General features: G+C 45.8%; 1 protein-coding gene across 5 annotated transcripts in view; it reads right to left on the bottom strand.

Moving 5' to 3' along the window:
* Positions 1–680: 680 nt before the first annotated feature.
* GDPD5 (glycerophosphodiester phosphodiesterase domain containing 5) overlaps positions 681–19,511 on the bottom strand; it is a 340,619-nt gene continuing 321,788 nt past the window's right edge. For 3 of the 5 annotated variants that reach the window (XM_073334846.1, XM_073334855.1, XM_073334883.1), the window contains 4 exons: positions 15,107–15,189; positions 10,884–10,898; positions 5,305–5,417; positions 681–2,969 (listed from right to left, as the gene is read on the bottom strand). In XM_073334846.1, coding sequence (XP_073190947.1) covers positions 2,854–2,969; positions 5,305–5,417; positions 10,884–10,898; positions 15,107–15,189 — 327 coding nt within the window. In that variant the 3' untranslated portion in view covers positions 681–2,853. The remainder of the gene's footprint in view (positions 2,970–5,304; positions 5,418–10,883; positions 10,899–15,106; positions 15,190–19,511) is intronic. The other 2 variants (XM_073334865.1, XM_073334875.1) reach the window with 2 other exon arrangements.

Genomic DNA, 19,511 nt, shown 5'->3' with positions numbered 1-19,511 from the left:
GTATAACCTGGGCTCATAGCAAAAATGTGTGTTGTGAATCAACTTTGGGGGTAGAAGGTGGGAGAGATAGCTCAGTGGTTTGAGCATTGGCCTGCTAAACCCAGGGTTCTGAGTTCAATCCTTGAGGGAGCCATTTAGGGATCTGGGGCAAAAATTGGGGATTGGTCCTGCTTTGAGCAGGGGGTTGCACTAGATGACCTCCTGAGGTCCCTTCCAACCCCATGATTGTATGAACTTTGTTTAGTCAACAGTGCCTTGTTGAGTTTCTTTTAACCCACCCAAACTTTAAAAAAAAAAAAAGTGTCTGACCTTTCCACAAAGTCATCTCCAAGGATAAAACCCAAACACGCAGGTAACCATCAACAGATGCTGAGATGTAACAAAGTCTTTCAGTTGATATGACAATTAGCCAGGAATGTTTCAATACTGCACCACAATAGAAGGAAGAGCAACTTTATATAAGATTTTTCAGTTGTGCAGAAAGCCATCTTGTTTCACACAGACTTGATAGAGTACCATGAAAGAGGGTAGTGTATTGGGGGTGACACCCTGTGCCAGGTTCTGATGCCAGCTACACTGGTAAAAATCCAGTCAATTCAAATTATTTTAATATCTGGACTTTGGATTTACAGTGGTGTAACCCTGATAAGAATCTAAAAGGGTAATAATTGAGCCACACCTTTATATAATATAAATATATTTAATTCCTTACCTGTGTTACATCTTTGATTATTAAAAACAAAAGATTCAAGGAGAATTTTTTCCTCCCACCACCTAGATACTGTTGACATTTTGCACTTCATTCAATTAGTTCGGTCAGTTTCACTTTCTGTTTCTAGTCAGTTTCACTTTCCAGTTCTTATGCACCAGACACAACACCTCTGGGTTTGGCTTTCTAACACTGCTGGGGAATGTTTACATTTTTAATCATTTTGCAAATAATTTCATGACAGTATTTCTATTCCGACTACGGTTTGGCAAACCCATTAACACACTCTACATCTGGCATCCAATACAACTTTACAGCAAACCCTAAACGGAGTTTGCTCTCTGTTTAGCAAAATAAATGCCATGGCTTCAGTTTCTTCAGGCAGAACTCTGCAAATAAATCCCATTTCACCTCAATTTTGATTGAAGAATCGCAGACTTGACTCAAATCCCTCATCAAGAGCCAAATTTCAGACTCAATTGATTTTCAAGGCAGCATTTGATGAACTTCAAAAGAAGTGATCAATGGTATTTCCCGTATTCCACATTTCTGTGTTAGCCAAGCTACAGTAAAGAAGCAAAACTAACCAATACCACATTAGGGATTGATCCAAAGCCTACTGAAGTCTATAGGAGTCTTTTCTCTGGCTGCAACAGACTTTAGAACAGGCAAAATAGTGAAAAAGCTAAATAGCCCAATACCTGACTCATCTCAGTGAGAGAAGGGGAAAACTATAGTCAAAAAGGGCAAGTGCCTGGGACTTTCATTTGTGGCCCAGCTGTGATGTGTGAAAAGAGTGGGAGGAGTGTGTGGGGGAGTGGGAGGAGGAGTCGACGGAGAAAATAAATATTGACATTTGGAAGAGGGGGGGAAATGCATCACTGATCCACTCAATTTCTGGGCTTTTTTATTATAATGTAGGATTTTGGTTTAAAGCCTCTTGCACTGAAAAAACGCGAACGGGAGCTCCTATTCTGCGCAAGCACCTCATATTCTGTCATTATTGCTCCTTTGGAGGAGATTAACGTGCAGTCTTTTACACAAAAACAAAGAATTCAGGAGAAGGTCTCCCTTGTTCTCCGAGACTGCTTCACTTTGTGCTTTACGATTTACAATCCAGAATTCTTCACTGCTTCTTCAAGCTTCAATTCGTCAAGCTGAGCTGCTTGACCTGTGACTGAGAAACACAGGCTTCCACGCCACTGCTGATTGTGGCTTCCCTTCCCCACCACCAGTTTAAGGGTTAACACAAACTACACCACCTGTTCTAAGTGGCGGGCACTTTAGCTGGATCTGGGTGATGAACAAGGTGTTGGGTCCTCTTTACTAGCCATCATGGAATCGAGACTCTTCATGGAGGCTGACTGATGAAATACAAACTAGGGGTCTATTTAAGGTCTTTACCAGCCCAGGAGCATCTAGAAGAAATTTCTTTGGGGAAGGACTGCAGCATAGGCCATAAAACTTGCCAAGGGTTTTGCTCTGAGCACTTTCTATCATATATTTCATACGATCCCTGCATGCTTCGGTCCTGCTATTCTGGGGGAAGGCGTGAAAGTGAGTCAGCCAACCTGATTCCTTCCGCTGATTCCGAACACGCTCTGGAAGCAGCACCTTCCCTCCTGCTAGGAAGCTCTGAACAGCCTTCTATCTGATTAGTTAAAACTTCATTAGCCAGAAAAAGAAATGATACGTCACAAGAACATCACAACATAGTTTTTAAACAAGTTCAGCTAACAATCGCTGCACCAAGGGGAAGAGTGGAGTGGAGGGGGAGGATCAGGTCCATGCCCCACCTGTCTCCCCCAGCGTCCAAGATGCCACCTCAATATTTTATCAGATTCAGCCAAAATGTTCCTGTTTCAATGCACAAGTTATTCCCACTCGTGTCTTGGAAGAAATACATACAACCCCCCAAAATACACAAAAGAGACAAAAAAAGGACTTTCTACATATTTACAAAAAGCTGCCCCAGCCTCACAGTCCAGAGTATTTCAGGAGCCAGCAACAAGAGCAATAGACGGGGTCTCTGCATGTCCGGTAGTTCCACAGAGAGTTCCCACATCCCAGACAGCGTGAATACCACCCATCGCAGACCTGAGTACTGCGGGGGGGAGGGTGTCGTGCCATGGGCCTTTAATTCCTCAGTCCATGCGTAGCTTCATGTCCCGACGATCCAAGGGGGCGATACCCTCGTTGGAGTAACCATTTTCAGAACACAACGACAGCTCATCTGCATTCTCCATGCCGTTGTTTATTTCTGGGGGAGGGGAAAGACAAATGAAGACATGATTCAAGTGCCGCCAATCACTGGAGTCCCCAGCCGCGTTTTATTCAAATGCGTTCCCTCGAGGCCGATCCACTGGAGTTAAAGGAAGTTTATGGCGCTCAGCACCTCAGGCCCCACGTTCTCTCATTTTTAGAGACAGGTAAACTGAGGCTCAGAGAAGTTAAGTGAATTGCACGTCCCCCCCTAAAAAAAAATAATTCACACAGCGCGTCAGTGGCAGAATATATGGGCCTGATTCTGACCCAAACAGTGATTTTACACCAGGGTGATTCCACTGCCTTTATATCAGTATAAGCAAGATCAGGATCAGGCCCCTCCTCATATCGCAGCCACAGAGGTGGGTGAGGTAAAATTTTTTTTTTTTGGACTAACTTCTGTGGGTGAGAGAGACAAGCGTTCGGGCTACACAGAGCTCACCTTCAGGCCATAACACAAAGTCCGCAAAGTTACTGGAGTACCTTTCCCAAAGTATCTCTGTGCCCTTGGTGTTGGGAGTACCTTTCCCAGACCTGAAGCAGAGCTCTCTGTAGCTCAAAAGCGCATCTCTCTCACCAGCAGAAGTTGGTCCAAGAGAAGGTGTCACCTCACCCACCTCATGTCTCTTAATAGCCTGGGGCCCACAGCCTACAACCACCCGGCATACAGATCAATTGAGACAATCCTGTGGTAAGTGCACCCCCTGCTGGAAAAATGATGACATGCCAGTGCGTGTGGGGAAGAGCATGTGCTTAAGTGGTCATTACTTCCCACACCCACAGTGCCCTAGACCTGCACCCCCTGCAGAACCCTTCACCCATGGGACAGGGCCAGCTAATGCCCTGTGTGCAAGCACTCAGCTCTTCTTACCTTCTAAAGAACTACTGTCTTTAAGGCGGCGGGAGGGGGAGCGAATGAATCAGGTCAATTTCAGATGCCAGAGGCTAGAAGTTGCAAGATAGTTTAAAGAGCCTCAATGAAGCAAGGGTCCAAATTGACTCAAATTTTCAAACAGGCCAATGCTCAGGATCACAGTTAGAGATGGAAAAGATCCAGTAGATCATGAAGTCCATTAGGGTTCCAGCGCAGGGCACAGTCCCGTCTCGATGGAGAGTGCATCAGATGTTATACCGATGCGCTATGGTCTTAATGATAAGGCCTAGCATCACCTTCTTACTACGCTGATATTTAAAGAGGTGACTGCAATTATGCTGGAAACAAAACTGTCTGACCCTGCTGAGTGCCTGCAACACACGTCGTCAAAGGGACGATCAGCCCATTACACAGCTCACCATTTACTTCCCTTTTCTACTGGAGAGAAGGGAGCTTCTACATTTAAAGCCCCGTTGGCCTTCAGATCCCTCCTCAAAAGTCTCCTTTGCCATGATTCCTACAGAAAACATTTTGTCAATGGCGAGGCTGCTAGAGTGCGGAGACCACTGCCTATCATGCGGGTCAGTATCACCTCTGTTTCCTTGCTTCCCACCTGCCTGTCTCCACCTGTCTCTTGTCTAGTACTTAGATTGTCAGCTCTGTGGGGCAGGGACTGTTTTTTCATTCTGTGTTTTTACAGCGCCTAGCACAATGGGGACCTGGTCCATGACTCAGGCTTCTAGCTGTGACAGTAATACAAAAAATATCATCACCATGGAAGATTTTCAATATCCAATTGTCCAACTTGGTACATTTCTTAATGCTCCAATATAACAACTGCATAAAGCCTCGTGATTTTGTAAACACTCAAAATCCCTGGGGTTTGCCTCACCTCCTAGTCAGTTACCCCAGCTATGCCTGGACAGATCCAACACTGATTTACGAGATCAGGATCCTGCCTGTGGTTGCTGGACCTTTCCTGCCAAAGCAGTAGCTTCAGTTAATCCTCACACTGCAATATTGGGGCCCAACCCTGAAAGCCCGACTCCCACCTTAATACCAGTGGCCATGTGTGAGTGAGGACTGCAGGGCCAGATCCTGATCAGTGGCACTGTCCAGTGCTGAGAAAATCAGTAGGAGGCTCGTTGGCTTGCTGCTAACCGCAGGATCCCACCACAGATTTTCGGTTACTTAGATTTGATTTTTCTTCACCTCCTCTGCCCTCTTCCTCCATCCATCTTAGCGGCCAATACACAGGTCAGCTCTCTGCTTAGATCTGTGGTGCTATCCTCAATATCTCTAGTAAGAGGCACGCTCAGAGAGTGCGACAGCAGCTGAGGTACTGGAATAAAAGGCTCCATTATCTAACTGATGGCCAGGTAAGAGCAGAACTCCTCCCTCTGACCCTGGCTTTACTTACTGACATACTGCGGATCTCGCGCTCAAGTGGCCATACCTGAAAAGATCAATTTCTCCTTCATGATTTTGACGTCCCTGCTGGACCTGCGGACAGCAGCACTGAGCATGATTTGCTCCGGGTTGTAGGTCCTTATGCTTCCCAGACGCCATCTGCAGCAGAAAAGGGGGATGTAAAGCTCTGCCCTCAAAAGGTCTATCCTCTAATGGCCTAAGAGGCTCTCTAAGCAAGCAGCCACTGACAAATGCAGTCACAAACCCCGGCGATGCAATATGGCTTTGCTCCACTAGAGTTCATGTGGGCTCTGGTGTTAGCCAGAGATGGTTTGATTTTCTGAGGTGCACAGCAGCTCAATATCTCTGAAAATCAGGCAGTCTTAAACAAATGACACCATTTCTGTGAAAGTGCCTTCATCTTCCCCGCTTTGTTAAAGGTATACAGACTAATTACGGAAGGAAAATGTTCAGTAGTAATGTCCATTTCAGACAAATCAGAGACATGCATAAGGAAGACATCACTACTCGCTGCTTCAGAGGAAGGTGCAAGCAAACCCAAAGTGGGTAGTTATGGAATGACCTGCTCCCAAGAAAAGTTTCTTCCTGACCCCCTACTAGAGGATGGTTTATGCCCTGAAGCATGAGTATTTGTAGCCCTTTCCAAAGCTCGTAAGGATTTTTTCAAACCCTTAGTACTGTAATTCTGAATATTATTATCCATATACAACACGCCCAGGTGGTTTGAGAGATTGGTTTCAACACTGCACAGCAAGAAGTGTTGTGATTTGGTCACATTAGTGACTGTGCTCTGATTAGTGGGACAGAGTCAGGTAACCTAGACCCAACATTTCTGGGTTTGGGGGAAAATGTTCTATTCCTGTTTTTCTCTTTTTTAAAGTGTCAGTGAAATTAAACATCTTCCTGAAGTTTCCACCACACAACACTGGGAAAACAATGAAATCCAGCAAGGTGATGTGACCATAAAAGTGAAACTGTCTAGGTTGAGGTTCATTGTCCAAATCAAATAAATGAGAAAAATAAAAGCACAGTGAAACGTATACCAGATTTTTAAAAATTCACTTTTAATCAGCTAAAGAATTGTTACCAACACCAGGAAGGTCTTTGTCTTTTTTCCCTTTTAGCCAGGAAGTGTCCCTTTAACACGTGGACAATTACATTTCAGAGCTATTGGATACTTTTGCCCCAAAAGGATACAGTGAAGAGCTAGGCTGAATCTACATTGATGGAGGCAAGGATGAGGCAGCCATGAGGCAGAGCAGGTAAAGGTGCTGCACTGGGTGCCAGGAAACCAGATTCTGTCCCTAGAGCTCACACTGATGTACTGGGCTTCCCTGGACAAATCATTTCACCTTTCTGTACTCCTCTTCCCCTCCATTCCTTTGGCTTGTCTGTTTAGATTGGACTCTCTCCCACTATGGGTACGTACAGTGCCTTGCACCACACGGCCTCAATCGAAATTGGGGCCACTGAGTACTACTATAATATAAATACCAATGGCTACTTATATTTAGGCTGCATACTAGACTCTCTAGGTGCAGTAACATTTTGGACATTCGATTTCACACCTTTATGTCAGAGGAACTTCATCCCACTGCCTTTCCTAAAGCAAACATCTCCATGTTACTAATAAACCAGCTGCCAAGAGAATACTTGGGGCAAAAATCCTGCGCCTGAAACAGTTTAGCAAAGTGGACATTTTTTTTGCATTGTTTTCTAGATTTTAGGGTCAACTGCTGCCTTTGAATAGGAGGGTGTGATTCCCACCAACACGCAGTCCAACTCTCTTCCCTGTGGGGGAAGTATATCAGGTTCTAGCTTTCAGTAAAGGATCTCAGCTAGTTCTCCCTTATTTACATAGTAACAAAGAGATCCGTAACTTTATGTTGATACTTCATCAAGATCTAGGATGAGTGTAAACTGAAAAAGATGTAAGCCTGTCAGGTTTCCAGTTATCTGGCGCCACCTAGTGGAATATCAAGGCAAAATCAATACTACCTCTTGCAAGGAATCCATTTGCTAGGCATTTAGCACCTAGTGCAAGGTGGGGAACTTCCCACTGAAGTCCACCTGAGTTAAGGGTACTCAGCACTTCACAGGACCAGGCCCACAGCCGGCAAACAAAAAAAATCTACTCAAAAGGTTCTAGGAATACTCAGGCAGAGATACGCCCTGTGCAGCCTTTCTGCACTGTTGGAACTCTTTATAAAACACTGTGTAACCCCCACACATCCTGGGTATTCTGTCCCATCTAGTGGCGCCGAGACCACTTAGCGAGAGAGAGAAAATGAATCTGCTCTACAGCCTTAGCTAACAGGCAGTTGGCTTTTAGCTCATGCAGTAGAGGCTCATGCACCAAGCTCCCAAGGTCCCAGGTTCGATCCTGCCTGCCGACAACCGGGGCCTGTCGGTGTTACAAGTGGGGGCTCGTCCGGGATTTCAACTGGGAAGACTCTGAAGCTCAGGATGCGCTTCCTCAGCTGGGGGAGTATGTAACCCACACACTTCCTGGGTGCAGTGTTCTGTCTCATCTTGTGACATCGAGACCACTTAGAGTTAAATAAGTCTGCTCTACAGCCTTAGCTACCAGCCAACTGGCTTTTAGCGCATGCGGTAGAGGCTCATGCACTCAGCTCCCAAGGTCCCAGGTTCGATCCCGCCCGCTGACGACAGGGGTCTGTTGGTGTTACAACAACAAGCAGGCAGGAGACTGCTCTTTACAAGGGAGAGGAAAAAAGCGTGGGATGGACAAAGCTACAGTGGGCTGACAGAGCCAAGGCATGTACAGCAGCAATCTGGATGAGGCAAGAGGTGGTGGAGCGGAGCATGACTTGCTAAATAAATGTCCTCCTGAACGCGCTCAGAGGATGTTCCAAGGCGAGCCATTAACTGACTTTGAAGAAAAGAGCTGCTGACATCAGCGCCCAACCCAACGAAGGGCAGAGGGTTCTCGTCTCCCACTGAAATCAGCGTTGCAGCTACTCAACATCTAGCAGGATCAGGGTCTCTGCAGTCATGGCCCATGATGAAATGGTCAGCTGTGAAGTTCTGTCCTATACATTTCTCGGGTACTTGCAACTTTCAACGTTCTGGCTGGTGTGCAAGACGAACTACGTCAGGGTGTCCCATCCCTAAAGGAAAGGCCCAGCGGAACTAGATATTTTTGGCCATGACTGAGGCTTGGTTCAGACACACAGCTGAAAGGCCAGAGGCCAAGTTCAGAGGTGACTGAATGGGGTAATAAAACAGACCTTCTCCCTTACACCCCACAGCGGGTTAACGGCGTGCTCAGTGCCAGGGCATGAATTAGAGCCTGCTCAGCATATAAGAGGGGTGAAATCTGCTGGCAGGATGTTCTGTGAGCAGCCCTCAGCTTAGGAACTCGTTGCCTCATGGTTCTGAAATAGCTGCAACCTAGTGGCTTAAAGGGCAGGTTGCTATTCCCCCCCGGCTTTTGGGGGGTGGAGGCAAATTACGAGGGTAATGATGCTTACCCAGGCAAGACTCCCAATGACTGTAGAGGTCCCTGTGGTTGATGTTTTGCCTGGATGAGGAGAGCTAAACAGGGCCCACAGTCTGCAGACTGTAGGCAATTTTAAGTGTGAAGTATAGAGTGGCTGGCGTTAAGCAGTCAGAATTTATCAGGATAGCACGGTTATTTCCTAATCTAAGTGTAGGGCAAAGTTATGGCCAGCCTCACCATATGGTAACTATTAGCTAACCATAAGCTGTTAATGGCAACCACTGTATTTCCATCATCTCTTACCACCCAGATTTTCAGAATAATGTAAAGAACCAGGTACACGTTCAATTAGGCTTAACTCAAAGTATGGCTTGAATGAACCAGTGGAAAATATAGTTTGCACAGGACAGTTGAAAACAAGACAGAACCCTAATGTTGAATATCATTAGTCCCACAAACCCAAGACATTTTTTTTTTTAAATAAAATGGGGTATGTGCTTTTTACTTTTAGACAGAATTGAAAATAACACATTGGTTTGGGTCAGGGTCCTGTGAGACTCAATCGCAGATGAAATGCTATATAAGGGGTTTTCAACATTTAGTATATGCCTGGAATCCAGAATTCCCTTTAAAAAAAAAATTCCAGTGAGCATTTAACATGTCTAGTCTGATCACCTTGGCTATGAAAGGCCATAGAAACACATGCACATTTCTCAATGATGTTGATGTGAACTGAGCCTGTGTACCTGAGGAAGAATTTGCTCCACATCAATAACATTCCCATAACGTTCACTGTATTTTTCGCTGCCATTTTAAAAGGCAGCTTCAGATAACAAGAGATCCAGTTACTCTGCAAACTGAGGACAACTGTGCAAGTCGTCACGTACCTTCTAGCAGGCAATACTTACAAATGGCAAATGTTCAAACTCAAAGGAGGGAAAATAAAAAAGGACACACACACACACTGGGACATTTATAAGTAATACAATCTCATTGCTCAGAGCTAAATGTATGGAGAAGGTTACACATGAAGAGTTTGGTTCAAACATAGAACTAAAAGTGGTGAAGGCTTTACTGCAGAGTGAGGACAGATTTCAAATAGTCCCTAAAGGCAAAAACAACTGAAACAGCCCAATACAATAAACAATCAGAAGAGTATTTCAGGGAGCCTGAAATGCAGTGTCCTGGGGTCTTGAGCCTCTTCCAACCTACACTGGCAAAATGCCATTGACTTCAGTGGATTTACTCCCAGTTTATAGTGGTGTCAGTGAAAGAAGAATCTTGAAAGATTCTGAGCTCAGACCAGTGCAGCAGCTGACGGCCAAATCTTTTACTACCCCTCCCCCCTGCTAATATCTTATCGTTGCCAAGACAATCATGAAAAGTGAAAGACAGCACTTTGACGATGGGGGTGAATAATGATGCCGCATTTTGCCTTGGATGGCAGATACATTACACCTTAAGGAGATAGCGTGATGTCAGCTGCGCACACCACAAGCCAGACTGGGATCTAGGACACATCGGGAGAACTGTGGAGTAACTCCCTTGCTATACAATTATGCTGGTATAACTGAGAACAGAATCTGGCTCAGAAGATTTGCCAAGAACTACGGTCAGCTTTACGCTCAGTGCACCACAACTCCTTCCCAGTTCTCTCAGAGTAACTGAAATTTGCCAAGAGGGGGTAAAAAAACTGAAATATTGTATATAAACTATGAAGCCAAATTTGTTAACTTGGAAAGGACTAAATATGATTAGACTATAAAAATGCTACCTGGAGGGTAATCTTGCAATGGGATATTTCTACTTGGAGAGCACCATGGTTTCCTGAAGGTTACCTAATTAAAAGGTGCTCAGGTATCCTAGAATAAACCCTCCAGCAAAGGGAAGTGGCTTGTACCATTGACGTGGAATGTCCAAGTGTCTCTAGAAGGGTCAGTTGGATGTGGCATGGGGGCAGTCTAATTTTAGTAACTATTGAACAAGTTACGACTCAGACACTCAGCAAGACATTTGCGGAGCTGTGCAGTTTAAAGCATCATTCAGGGGGTGTTCTGTATTATCTCAGTCTGCAGTGAAGCCCTACCAGAAAGAAAGAGGAGGGTGGAATGAGAAGAGGAAGAGGAAAGCACCAGAATTACCTGATCATGTGATAGCTGTGAGATGCCAGAATGCAGCAGAGAGAAAGAGGAGGAACATGCACAATAGTCAGAGCAGTAAAAAAATAAACAAGGCAAGAAAGCAAAAAAGATCAGTTAGACCAGGGATGGGCAAACTACAGCCCAGGGGGCCGCATCCGGCCCTTTAGATGTTTTAATCCGGCCCTTGAGCTCCTGCTGGGTAGCAGGATCTGGGGCTTGCCCTGCTCCAACCAGGGAGTGGGGTCGGGGCTTACCCCGCTCTGTACGTGCCGTGGCTCCGCACGGCTCCCGGAAGCAGCGGCATGTCCCCCCTCCGGCTCCTACACGTAGGGGTAGCCATGGGGCTCCTCGCACTGCCCCTGCAGCTCCCATTGGCTGGGAACTGAGGCCAATGGGAGCTGCAGGGTGGCGTCTGCGGACGGGGCAGTGCACAGAGCCGCCTGGCTGCACCTCTGTGTAGGAGCTGGAGGGGGGACATGCCGCTGCTTCTAGAAGCTGCTTGAGGTAAGCGCTGCCCGGAGCCTGCACCCAACCCCCTCCCTTGCCCCAACCCCCTGCCCCAGCCCTGATCTCCCTCCCACCCTCCGAAACCCTCAGTCGCAGCCCAGAACACCCTCCTATGCCCCCAAACCCTCATCCCCAGCCCCACGCTGCAGCCTGCACCTCCAGCCGGAGCCCTCACCCCCCCACCCTGCACCTCAACCCTCTTCCCCAGCCTGGAGCCCCCTCCCGCACCCTGAACTCCTCATTTCTGCCCCCGCCCCAGAGCCCTCAGCCCCTCCTGCACCTCAACCCTCAGTTTCGTGAGCATTCATGCCCGCCATACAATTTCCATACCCAGATGTGGCCCTCGGGCCAAAAAGTTTGCCCACCCCTGGATTAGAACGTCATCATAGTCGGTACTTCCCCACTAGCGAGACCACAGAGATTCGACATCTGGTCACTAGGGCTGAGGCTGAACAGTAGAATAAAGTGCAGCCCTGCTATGGAAAGCAGGAAAGCTATGCCTAGGGGGTAGGACGAGCACATTAAGGTGTGGCTCCATTCCAACCCATCGCCTCATCCTTGGGGTGAAGGAAGTAACTGATTTGCCCAGCAAGACTTGCAAAGAATCCACAAGGGTCAGATTCTGAGCCTGTCTCACTGCAGCAGAGAGAGGGAGAGAGAATGATTCAGCTGGGTTTGGGGATTGGTTTCTGAACTCCCCAAATGCAGCACCAACACTTCCACACGGCAGAGACGGGCATGAGCCATGGGAATGGCTCCCTCTGAGTGACAACCACAGGACAGCAGTGTAGGTTCCCAGTCCCACATCTGTAAAGGCAAGTCCTTGGCTTTAGTTACAGCAATTGGAATTTGTGGCGTTGAATTTTGCTTCTTCTTCTTCTTTTTAAGTCTTTAAAAGAGACACTTTGGAGGGTAACAAGTCCTGGCTATGGGAGGTTTTAATACTCACCTGTAACTGATTGACCCTGCAAACTATAGGCCTCTGGGTAATTCCACTAACAGGTTTGGACACATTATGAGCTACAGGGTAAATACAAGGGATGAAATTCAGCCCTAGGGAAAGCAGGTACTACTGAAGTGAACTGCAAGTGTCCCTGCTTGCACCAACTTTGAATTTATATATGGTCATCAAGAGTATTTCTGAGCTCTTACCACCACCTAGCACAATGGGGATTTCAGGCACTTACATAACAATAATTCTACCACTCCCTCAATGTCTGCTCATTTCACCTCTCACCATGCTCTTTACATTCCTTTTCTGGCCGTTTAAAAATCCATGATTACTGGAAATTATCCCTGTCTCTCCACACTCTCAGTAGCCTGGGTAAATATCTAAATAGCCTGGTTTTTAAGGGATGTAGCATAGAAAGATTAAATAAATACATAAATTCAGACTGTCTTAAGATGCAGATTCTTGGAAGGGATTCAGAGGAATTGCTGTAGAACTGCTTTCGGAAAGACTTGAAGACTCTGAAACAAAGGGTCAAATGGTTGCCACTCTGGCCTTAAAATTCCCGAACAAGAGAGCAAGTCAGACAGTCACACCCTTGTGACTGATCCAGTGTGCTCAATGCATTTCTTTATCTGGCGTTCGTCTGGGGTAAGGGTTTATTTGATTTGTATGATTCACCTGCAATTTAAGAAATCAAGTTTTAGTCCCAGGTGAAATTCTGTAGCCTGTTTCAGAGTAACAGCCGTGTTAGTCTGTATCCGCAAAAAGAAAAGGAGTACTTGTGGCACCTTAGAGACTAACCAATTTATTTGAGCATAAGCTTTCGTGAGCTACAGCTCACTTCATCGGATGCATACTGTGGAAAGTTTAGAAGATCTTATTATATACACACAAAGCATGAAGAGTGCGGAGAGTGGGGTGGGAGGAGGTATTTTTTCATGCTTTGTGTGTATCTCATAAGATCTTCTAAACTTTCCACAGCATGCATCCGATGAAGTGAGCTGTAGCTCACGAAAGCTTATGCTCAAATAAATTGGTTAGTCTCTAAGGTGCCACAAGTACTCCTTTTCTATAGCCTGTGTTATGCAGACTAGATGACCGCAAGGGTCCCTTCCTGGCCTCAAAATCTATATTATTCAGATCCAAAATACAGTCAAAATTCTGATAATTTTACAGATGTACTTTTGGTTTCTGGGAAATTTCCTAAGGTGATATGAGGATATTGTTGGTCAGTTACACTTATGCCACAACAATGAAGTCAGTGAACAAAACTCATTGCCGGCATAACTCCGCTGCCTTGGAGTTACCCCGTTATGAATCTGGGTTACTGAATTCAGCAGATGGCAAAGATATAACAGAGTTGAACGAGGCCAGTTAGATGCAGTACGACAGCTCTAGTCTCTGGCATGGAGTCCAGCCGGTAAGTGGGGTTCTCAACAGCTGCAGACACTCTACTGTAACACATTACAAAAATAGCAAGGTAATTATCTGCACAGGGAATTAGTCAAAAGCAACTTAATGAGGGCAACGTGACATCGCAATCACTAGCTTGCGAAGCTGAAGCGGGTGTTTCATGGGCGACTGCTGTGCCTAATGCCAGGATGTTTGTGGTAATAATCAGGATGGAAATTACAGCCCATTCAGTACACACACTGTGGTGGTTCAGATGTGCCAAACAGAAGGTTACAAAGAGAAACTCAGAAAAGGAGAAGGTGGAGTTTTAAAATGACACATTTCCTTAGGCAGACCCTGCTGTCTTCCTGTCCTCAGAGCATATCTATTGCTGAGTCCAGGTTTTCCAAGACAGCCAGGTCACATTGTCATAACTGGTGATGAAAAGTTCCTCTTAGGAGGAAAGGCAAGTTTCAGGGGATGTGCCAGGGTTCCCCCCAGGATAAACAAAGGAGAGCATGGCATGGGTGACCGATACTTGTTACAGGGTTCCAAAAACATGTTAAACATTCCCCTACCCTGCCATTATGAATTCCTAATGCAAACAAGTAGGTTTACTTGCAACTTGCCAAAAAATTAGATCTCCATCCTATGAGCGAGGGAGGTAATCTAGTTTGTGTTCTGCATTTGTTTCCATGCTTAACAAAGATATTTAATCCTCAGATAAACCAAGGAACCAAATGCAACCTTAGCTATGCTATCTTTAGTGAAGTTTCCAGTACTCGCTAGTAGAAGTTATGCTCCCTCTGTCCGTTAGAGAAGGGTGTGGAACCTTTCTCCACACGTTCAGAGAAACCTGAACTGTAAAGCCATTAGGTGATCGGCGAAGTTCTGACAATCTCATGCTTTTCTTCCAAACTGAACGTTCCAATTTTAGAACATCCCAACTCATAGAGGTTTCTTTGCGTTCTAAAGCATTTCCATGACGGGAGAATCTCTGGAGCTGCTGAGAATTCCTCATATAACATTGAAGAATTTTAAGCTCTTTCCTTGTGGTTCCTGTTTCTCTTAAGCATCGACAGTTCTCTCCCACACACATTTTTTAGTGCCACCTCAAGAACCACACCAAGTTTGAACGACCACCCCTTTTCAGAAGTCCTCATTCATCGTAATCTTTATGGCCCACGTAGCAGCCTCGTTCAATTGCTTATAACTGAGTGGGGGTAGGTGAGGGGATAAGTAAATTGGGACTGGGGCTGATTATAAGTGTCATTATAAGCAAGGGCTCTAAAGAATACTGCATCTCCCCACCCTTGAGATGAACAAACACACCACAAATACATGAGAGTTGATCTGTGATAATGCTACTTACTTCTGGAATATAAAAACTCCTACAATTATGGTAAATGAAATGAGATCAGCTGTTATCCAGATTAGATTGTACTCGTGTGGAGGCTGGAAGACAAAAAGACAAGCACACCTTATACCTTCCAGTTTGTCCAAATTTGGAGAGCACTCAAGGCTAAATAGATTGTCGTATACAGAAATATCACAAACTTCATGACACAGATGTGCCCTGGAGATGGACCAAACATCTCTTTTTACTGTAGCCACACCCAAGCAAGCAGGATTTTGGATCCCAGTTCATCTGGATCCTCAAGCTACCCCAGTTTTTTACTTTTAAAGAACACCACATTGCCAGGAAAGACCTGCAAAGCAGCATCCATTCTAGCCCTCTTTTCGCATGCTACCAGTGTTCACAACACTCACCTTTGGGGCTGAACATTTCCACATCTTCTCTCTCTCTCTCTGAAGAAGAAATTAAGCTGCCTTTGGTGATTTCTGAGTTTATGGGGGAGTGAAAAAATAACCTCAAGAAATTCTCTACCCAAACTTTGATTTGAACGTTTTACTACAGCAGGTACAGCTCAGGTTTGAAACTTGGCCTGGACACACTCCCCATTGAGGAGCAAGGCCCTCAAGCTAAGCACTTGAATCCCTTTAACAATCTGGGCCTAAGTGTGGCTGGGCTCAGCGTTGCAATGCCTAACTGATTTAGGAGTCTAAACCTCATTTTCAAAAGGGATTTAATCACTTAGAAGCCAAAATCCCACCAACTGTCAATGGGATTGTGGCTCCTGAGTACCTAAATCCCTTTTGAAAATGAGAGTTAGGCTCCTAAACCAGTTTGGTGTTGCAATGCTGAGGGCAGCAATGCCTAAACACCTTTACAAATCCAGGTCCAAGCATGTTTTTGCATTTCAGTGGCAGATGCAAAGCTGGTATAAACGGGCATAGCTCCATTGACTTCAATGGATTTTTGATCAACACCAGCTGAAGATCTGTCCCTAAGTATGCAAGTAGTCCCATGAACATCATGTGCTTTGCTGCAGGGGGGTGGAGAGTATCTAGTTTTAACTAAAAAGTCAAGTGATTGAAAAATGACTTCAGGTTACGCTCAGAGGGCAGATATACCAATCGATGTACCTCTGCTAACACAGCCCTGCAGATATAACCATCTCCAATAAAGCAAAGGGTCACCCTTTGCTGAGCCCACTCACCTTGCTAAGTCCCCAAGTTAGCAGTGCACTTCAGCGCCAGATTAACCTTTTTTGGGCCCGCCTCCAAACATATCTGTGGGCCCCCCTGGAGGCAATGGAGCATGGTGCAGGGAGGTCAGTCCCTAAAGCAAGGGGCCAGCCGGGGCAATGGGGCATGGCATGGCAGGGGCCTCCCAGCTCCTCTCAGCCCAGTGCGAGGGCACTATTTACAAACCGGCAGTTGCCAGTCACACATCTTCCCCACCCCCTTACAGCCCAGCACCCCCCAGGCTCCCTAGGGGCCCACTCCCCCACACCCTGCCTCCCAGCCACACTCACCAGTGCCCTACTGGGCCGTGACTGTGTCTGCCGGGCCGAACTGGCAGCGCAGCCAGGGCTGGTCCCAGGGCGAGGAATCGCTCCAGACCCTCAGGAGTGGCACAATTAGCCAGGCCAGGGCCTGCCCCGGCTGGGCTCCCTCAAGACGCACTTGCCTAGAGGGGCCCAACCAAGCCCCAGACACTGTCGTCCTTCCTCCACACACACACACACACACACACACACAACTGGCTGGGACTGGCCAGGCTTCTGCACCAGTCCCAGGCAGCTCAGCTCCGGGTGGGGAGACAGGTGGGGCCCCACAGGTAGTGGGAAGCAGAGACTGCCTGGAGCCGGAGGTGCACTGGGGTCCGGCCAGGGGGTAGAGAGGAGCCGGGGGGGGTGGGGCCAGGGGGCAGAGAGGAGCCCTTGGCCGGCCAATGGCCAGGCCGAGAGGAGCAAGTGGTGGGCAGGGGGAGCCGGCGGGGTCTCGGGGCACAGTGCAAGCGGAGCAGGCCAAGGCCCCTTCTGAGCATGGGCCTGGCTCCATGGCGCCACTGTAAACCTGGCACTGCTTAAACACAAGATGCGAGAGAGTCATTGGGACTTTATAAATGCTAATACAAGTAAGCGCAAGCCACTTTTTTCTATTCTTTTAAGAAGAAAGATGGAATATGTCATGTAAAAAAGCTACACTCACGCAACGTTCGGGTTACCTGGATGAAAAACAGACCACAAAAGGTAAGACTCAGAGATCAATCTATTTAGCTTAACAAAGAGAAGTTAAGGGGTGAGTTGACTACTGTCTAAGTATTTACATGGGTAACAAATATTTAGAAATGGACTCTTCAATCTAGCAGAGAAAGGTTTAACTGATCCGATGGCTGGAAGTTGAAGCTAGACAAATTCAGACTGGTAATAAGGAATACATTTTTAACAATGAGGGTAATTAACCACTGGAACAATTTTCCAAGGGTCATGGGGGACTCCCCATCAATGACAATTTATAAATCAAGATTGGATGCTTTAAGAGATTTGCTCTAGGAATTATTTTGGGGGGTGAGGGGTTCCATGGCCTATATTACACAGGAGGTCAGATCAGATGATCACAAGGGTCCCTTCTGGCCTCGGAATCTGTGAATCTGTAATTCCTTCCTTCAGCAATGCTTATTCTATCTCCTTGCATGTAATGGCTTCTACTCCTGTTTGTCTGTCTCAGTGTGGCTGAGTATGGCACATTTTATATTGTAAAAATTGTATCATAACTTGGCACATCCTATTAGTTTTATCCAACAATGTTTCTGATGGAGTTTTAAATCTTTGCATTTTTTAACTGTGAAACAATGACATTGTAATAAATCTGTATTTAAATGTTTGAACATACTGCACCTATCTATATACACTAACTATATTAAAACAAACATCACGGACACATGACCTCTCATTTGAGCAGGTCAAAACATTTTAACTGAAAATTTCTGGACAAAATATAGAGTTTTGTTGAAAGCGATTTTTTTTTTCTGGTGGGAAAAAGCTGATTGACTGTGTTTTCCAATTTTTTGAAAGGAAAATTCAAAGCAAAACATTTAATTTTGAATCAAGATTTCCAAAACATCAATATTTCAAAACTAAACGTTTTGATAAAAAAATGCCCAGTTTTTCATCAGGACATTCCCAAATTTAAGGGTTTTTTTGGAACTTTTCATTCCACGAGAAAAATTTTGATATTTTGAACAAAATTTTGAAATATCAGACTGTCCCATGGGATGAAAGTTCTGTTTTCTGAACAGCTCTCTCTCTCAACTGGAATAAAATACTATCTTTAGAAGTTAGATAGTTTTTCTTTACAGAAATAATCCTATGTGTTTTAATTCACGTACACTACGAGTGACAGCATTTGCAACACACCAATAAACCGAAATCTTCCCACAACTCCTAATGCTGAGCACTGCTGGGAAAGGGGCACAGGAGAGTAAACACATCTGTTCTGCAGAGATACACAAAACTGAGGCCTTGTCTACACTATGGGGGGAGATCAATCTAAGTTACTCAACTTCAGCTATGTGAATAACATAGCTGAAGTCAATGTACTTAGATCCCCTCACAGCGGGGTCCACATGATGCGATGTCAACTGGAGACGCTCTCCCGTGGACTCCCTTTGTGTTTCTCGTTCCGGTGGAGTACAGGAGTTGACAGGAGAGCGACCAGCGGTCAAGACCCGCTAAATCGACTGCCAATGCATCGATCACCACACGTCGAACCCCCGGTAAGTGCAGACAAGCCCTGAGCTCAGTTGGTTCAAGACTTGAGCAGTCATCCATCAGATCTCACCGTTTGACATGTATTGACAGTTTTGCTTAGAAGCCCTCTGCCATTCATTAGAAGCCCTCTGCTCACAAGAGAGGATATGAGGAAAATTGCACGTATATAATTGCAAAAGAACAGAATTACACCTCAAAAATCTCTCCTTCATACGCTTGGCAGCAGGCATGACAGGCCTAAAGGACCTCCTAAAATAACAGCCCTGGAAATACTTTAGTATTGCTTCTGTGCAGCTGAACTGAATCTGCATTTTGGACTTAGAAGTATTAATACCAGGAACTGGCTGATGAAAAGAATCAGCGAGGCATGAGCGAGCATTTCTGTCAGCAAGGAGCCTCAGTTACCAGAGACTGATGCAGCTGGCACTAATTTACCACAGCAGCAAATGGAAATGACATCCCTATTCATCCTTAAAGTGCAACAAAGCCCCTGGGGTCACCTGAGGGCCATAAAGAAACATGCCTTGGAGATCATCACTTTTCAGCAAGAACGAAAGGTTTGCTCTAGCTCCCAGGTTGAAATCAATTCCGAAAGACTCCGATTTAGGCAGAACAGAATTCAGATGGTACGACTCACACATGGTCCTGACACTTACA

The sequence above is a fragment of the Lepidochelys kempii genome, chromosome 1, assembly GCF_965140265.1.
Source record: "Lepidochelys kempii isolate rLepKem1 chromosome 1, rLepKem1.hap2, whole genome shotgun sequence".
Lineage (NCBI taxonomy): Eukaryota > Metazoa > Chordata > Testudines > Cheloniidae > Lepidochelys > Lepidochelys kempii.
Note: the sequence above shows the minus strand (reverse complement) of the source record. Positions and strands in the feature narration are given on the sequence as shown.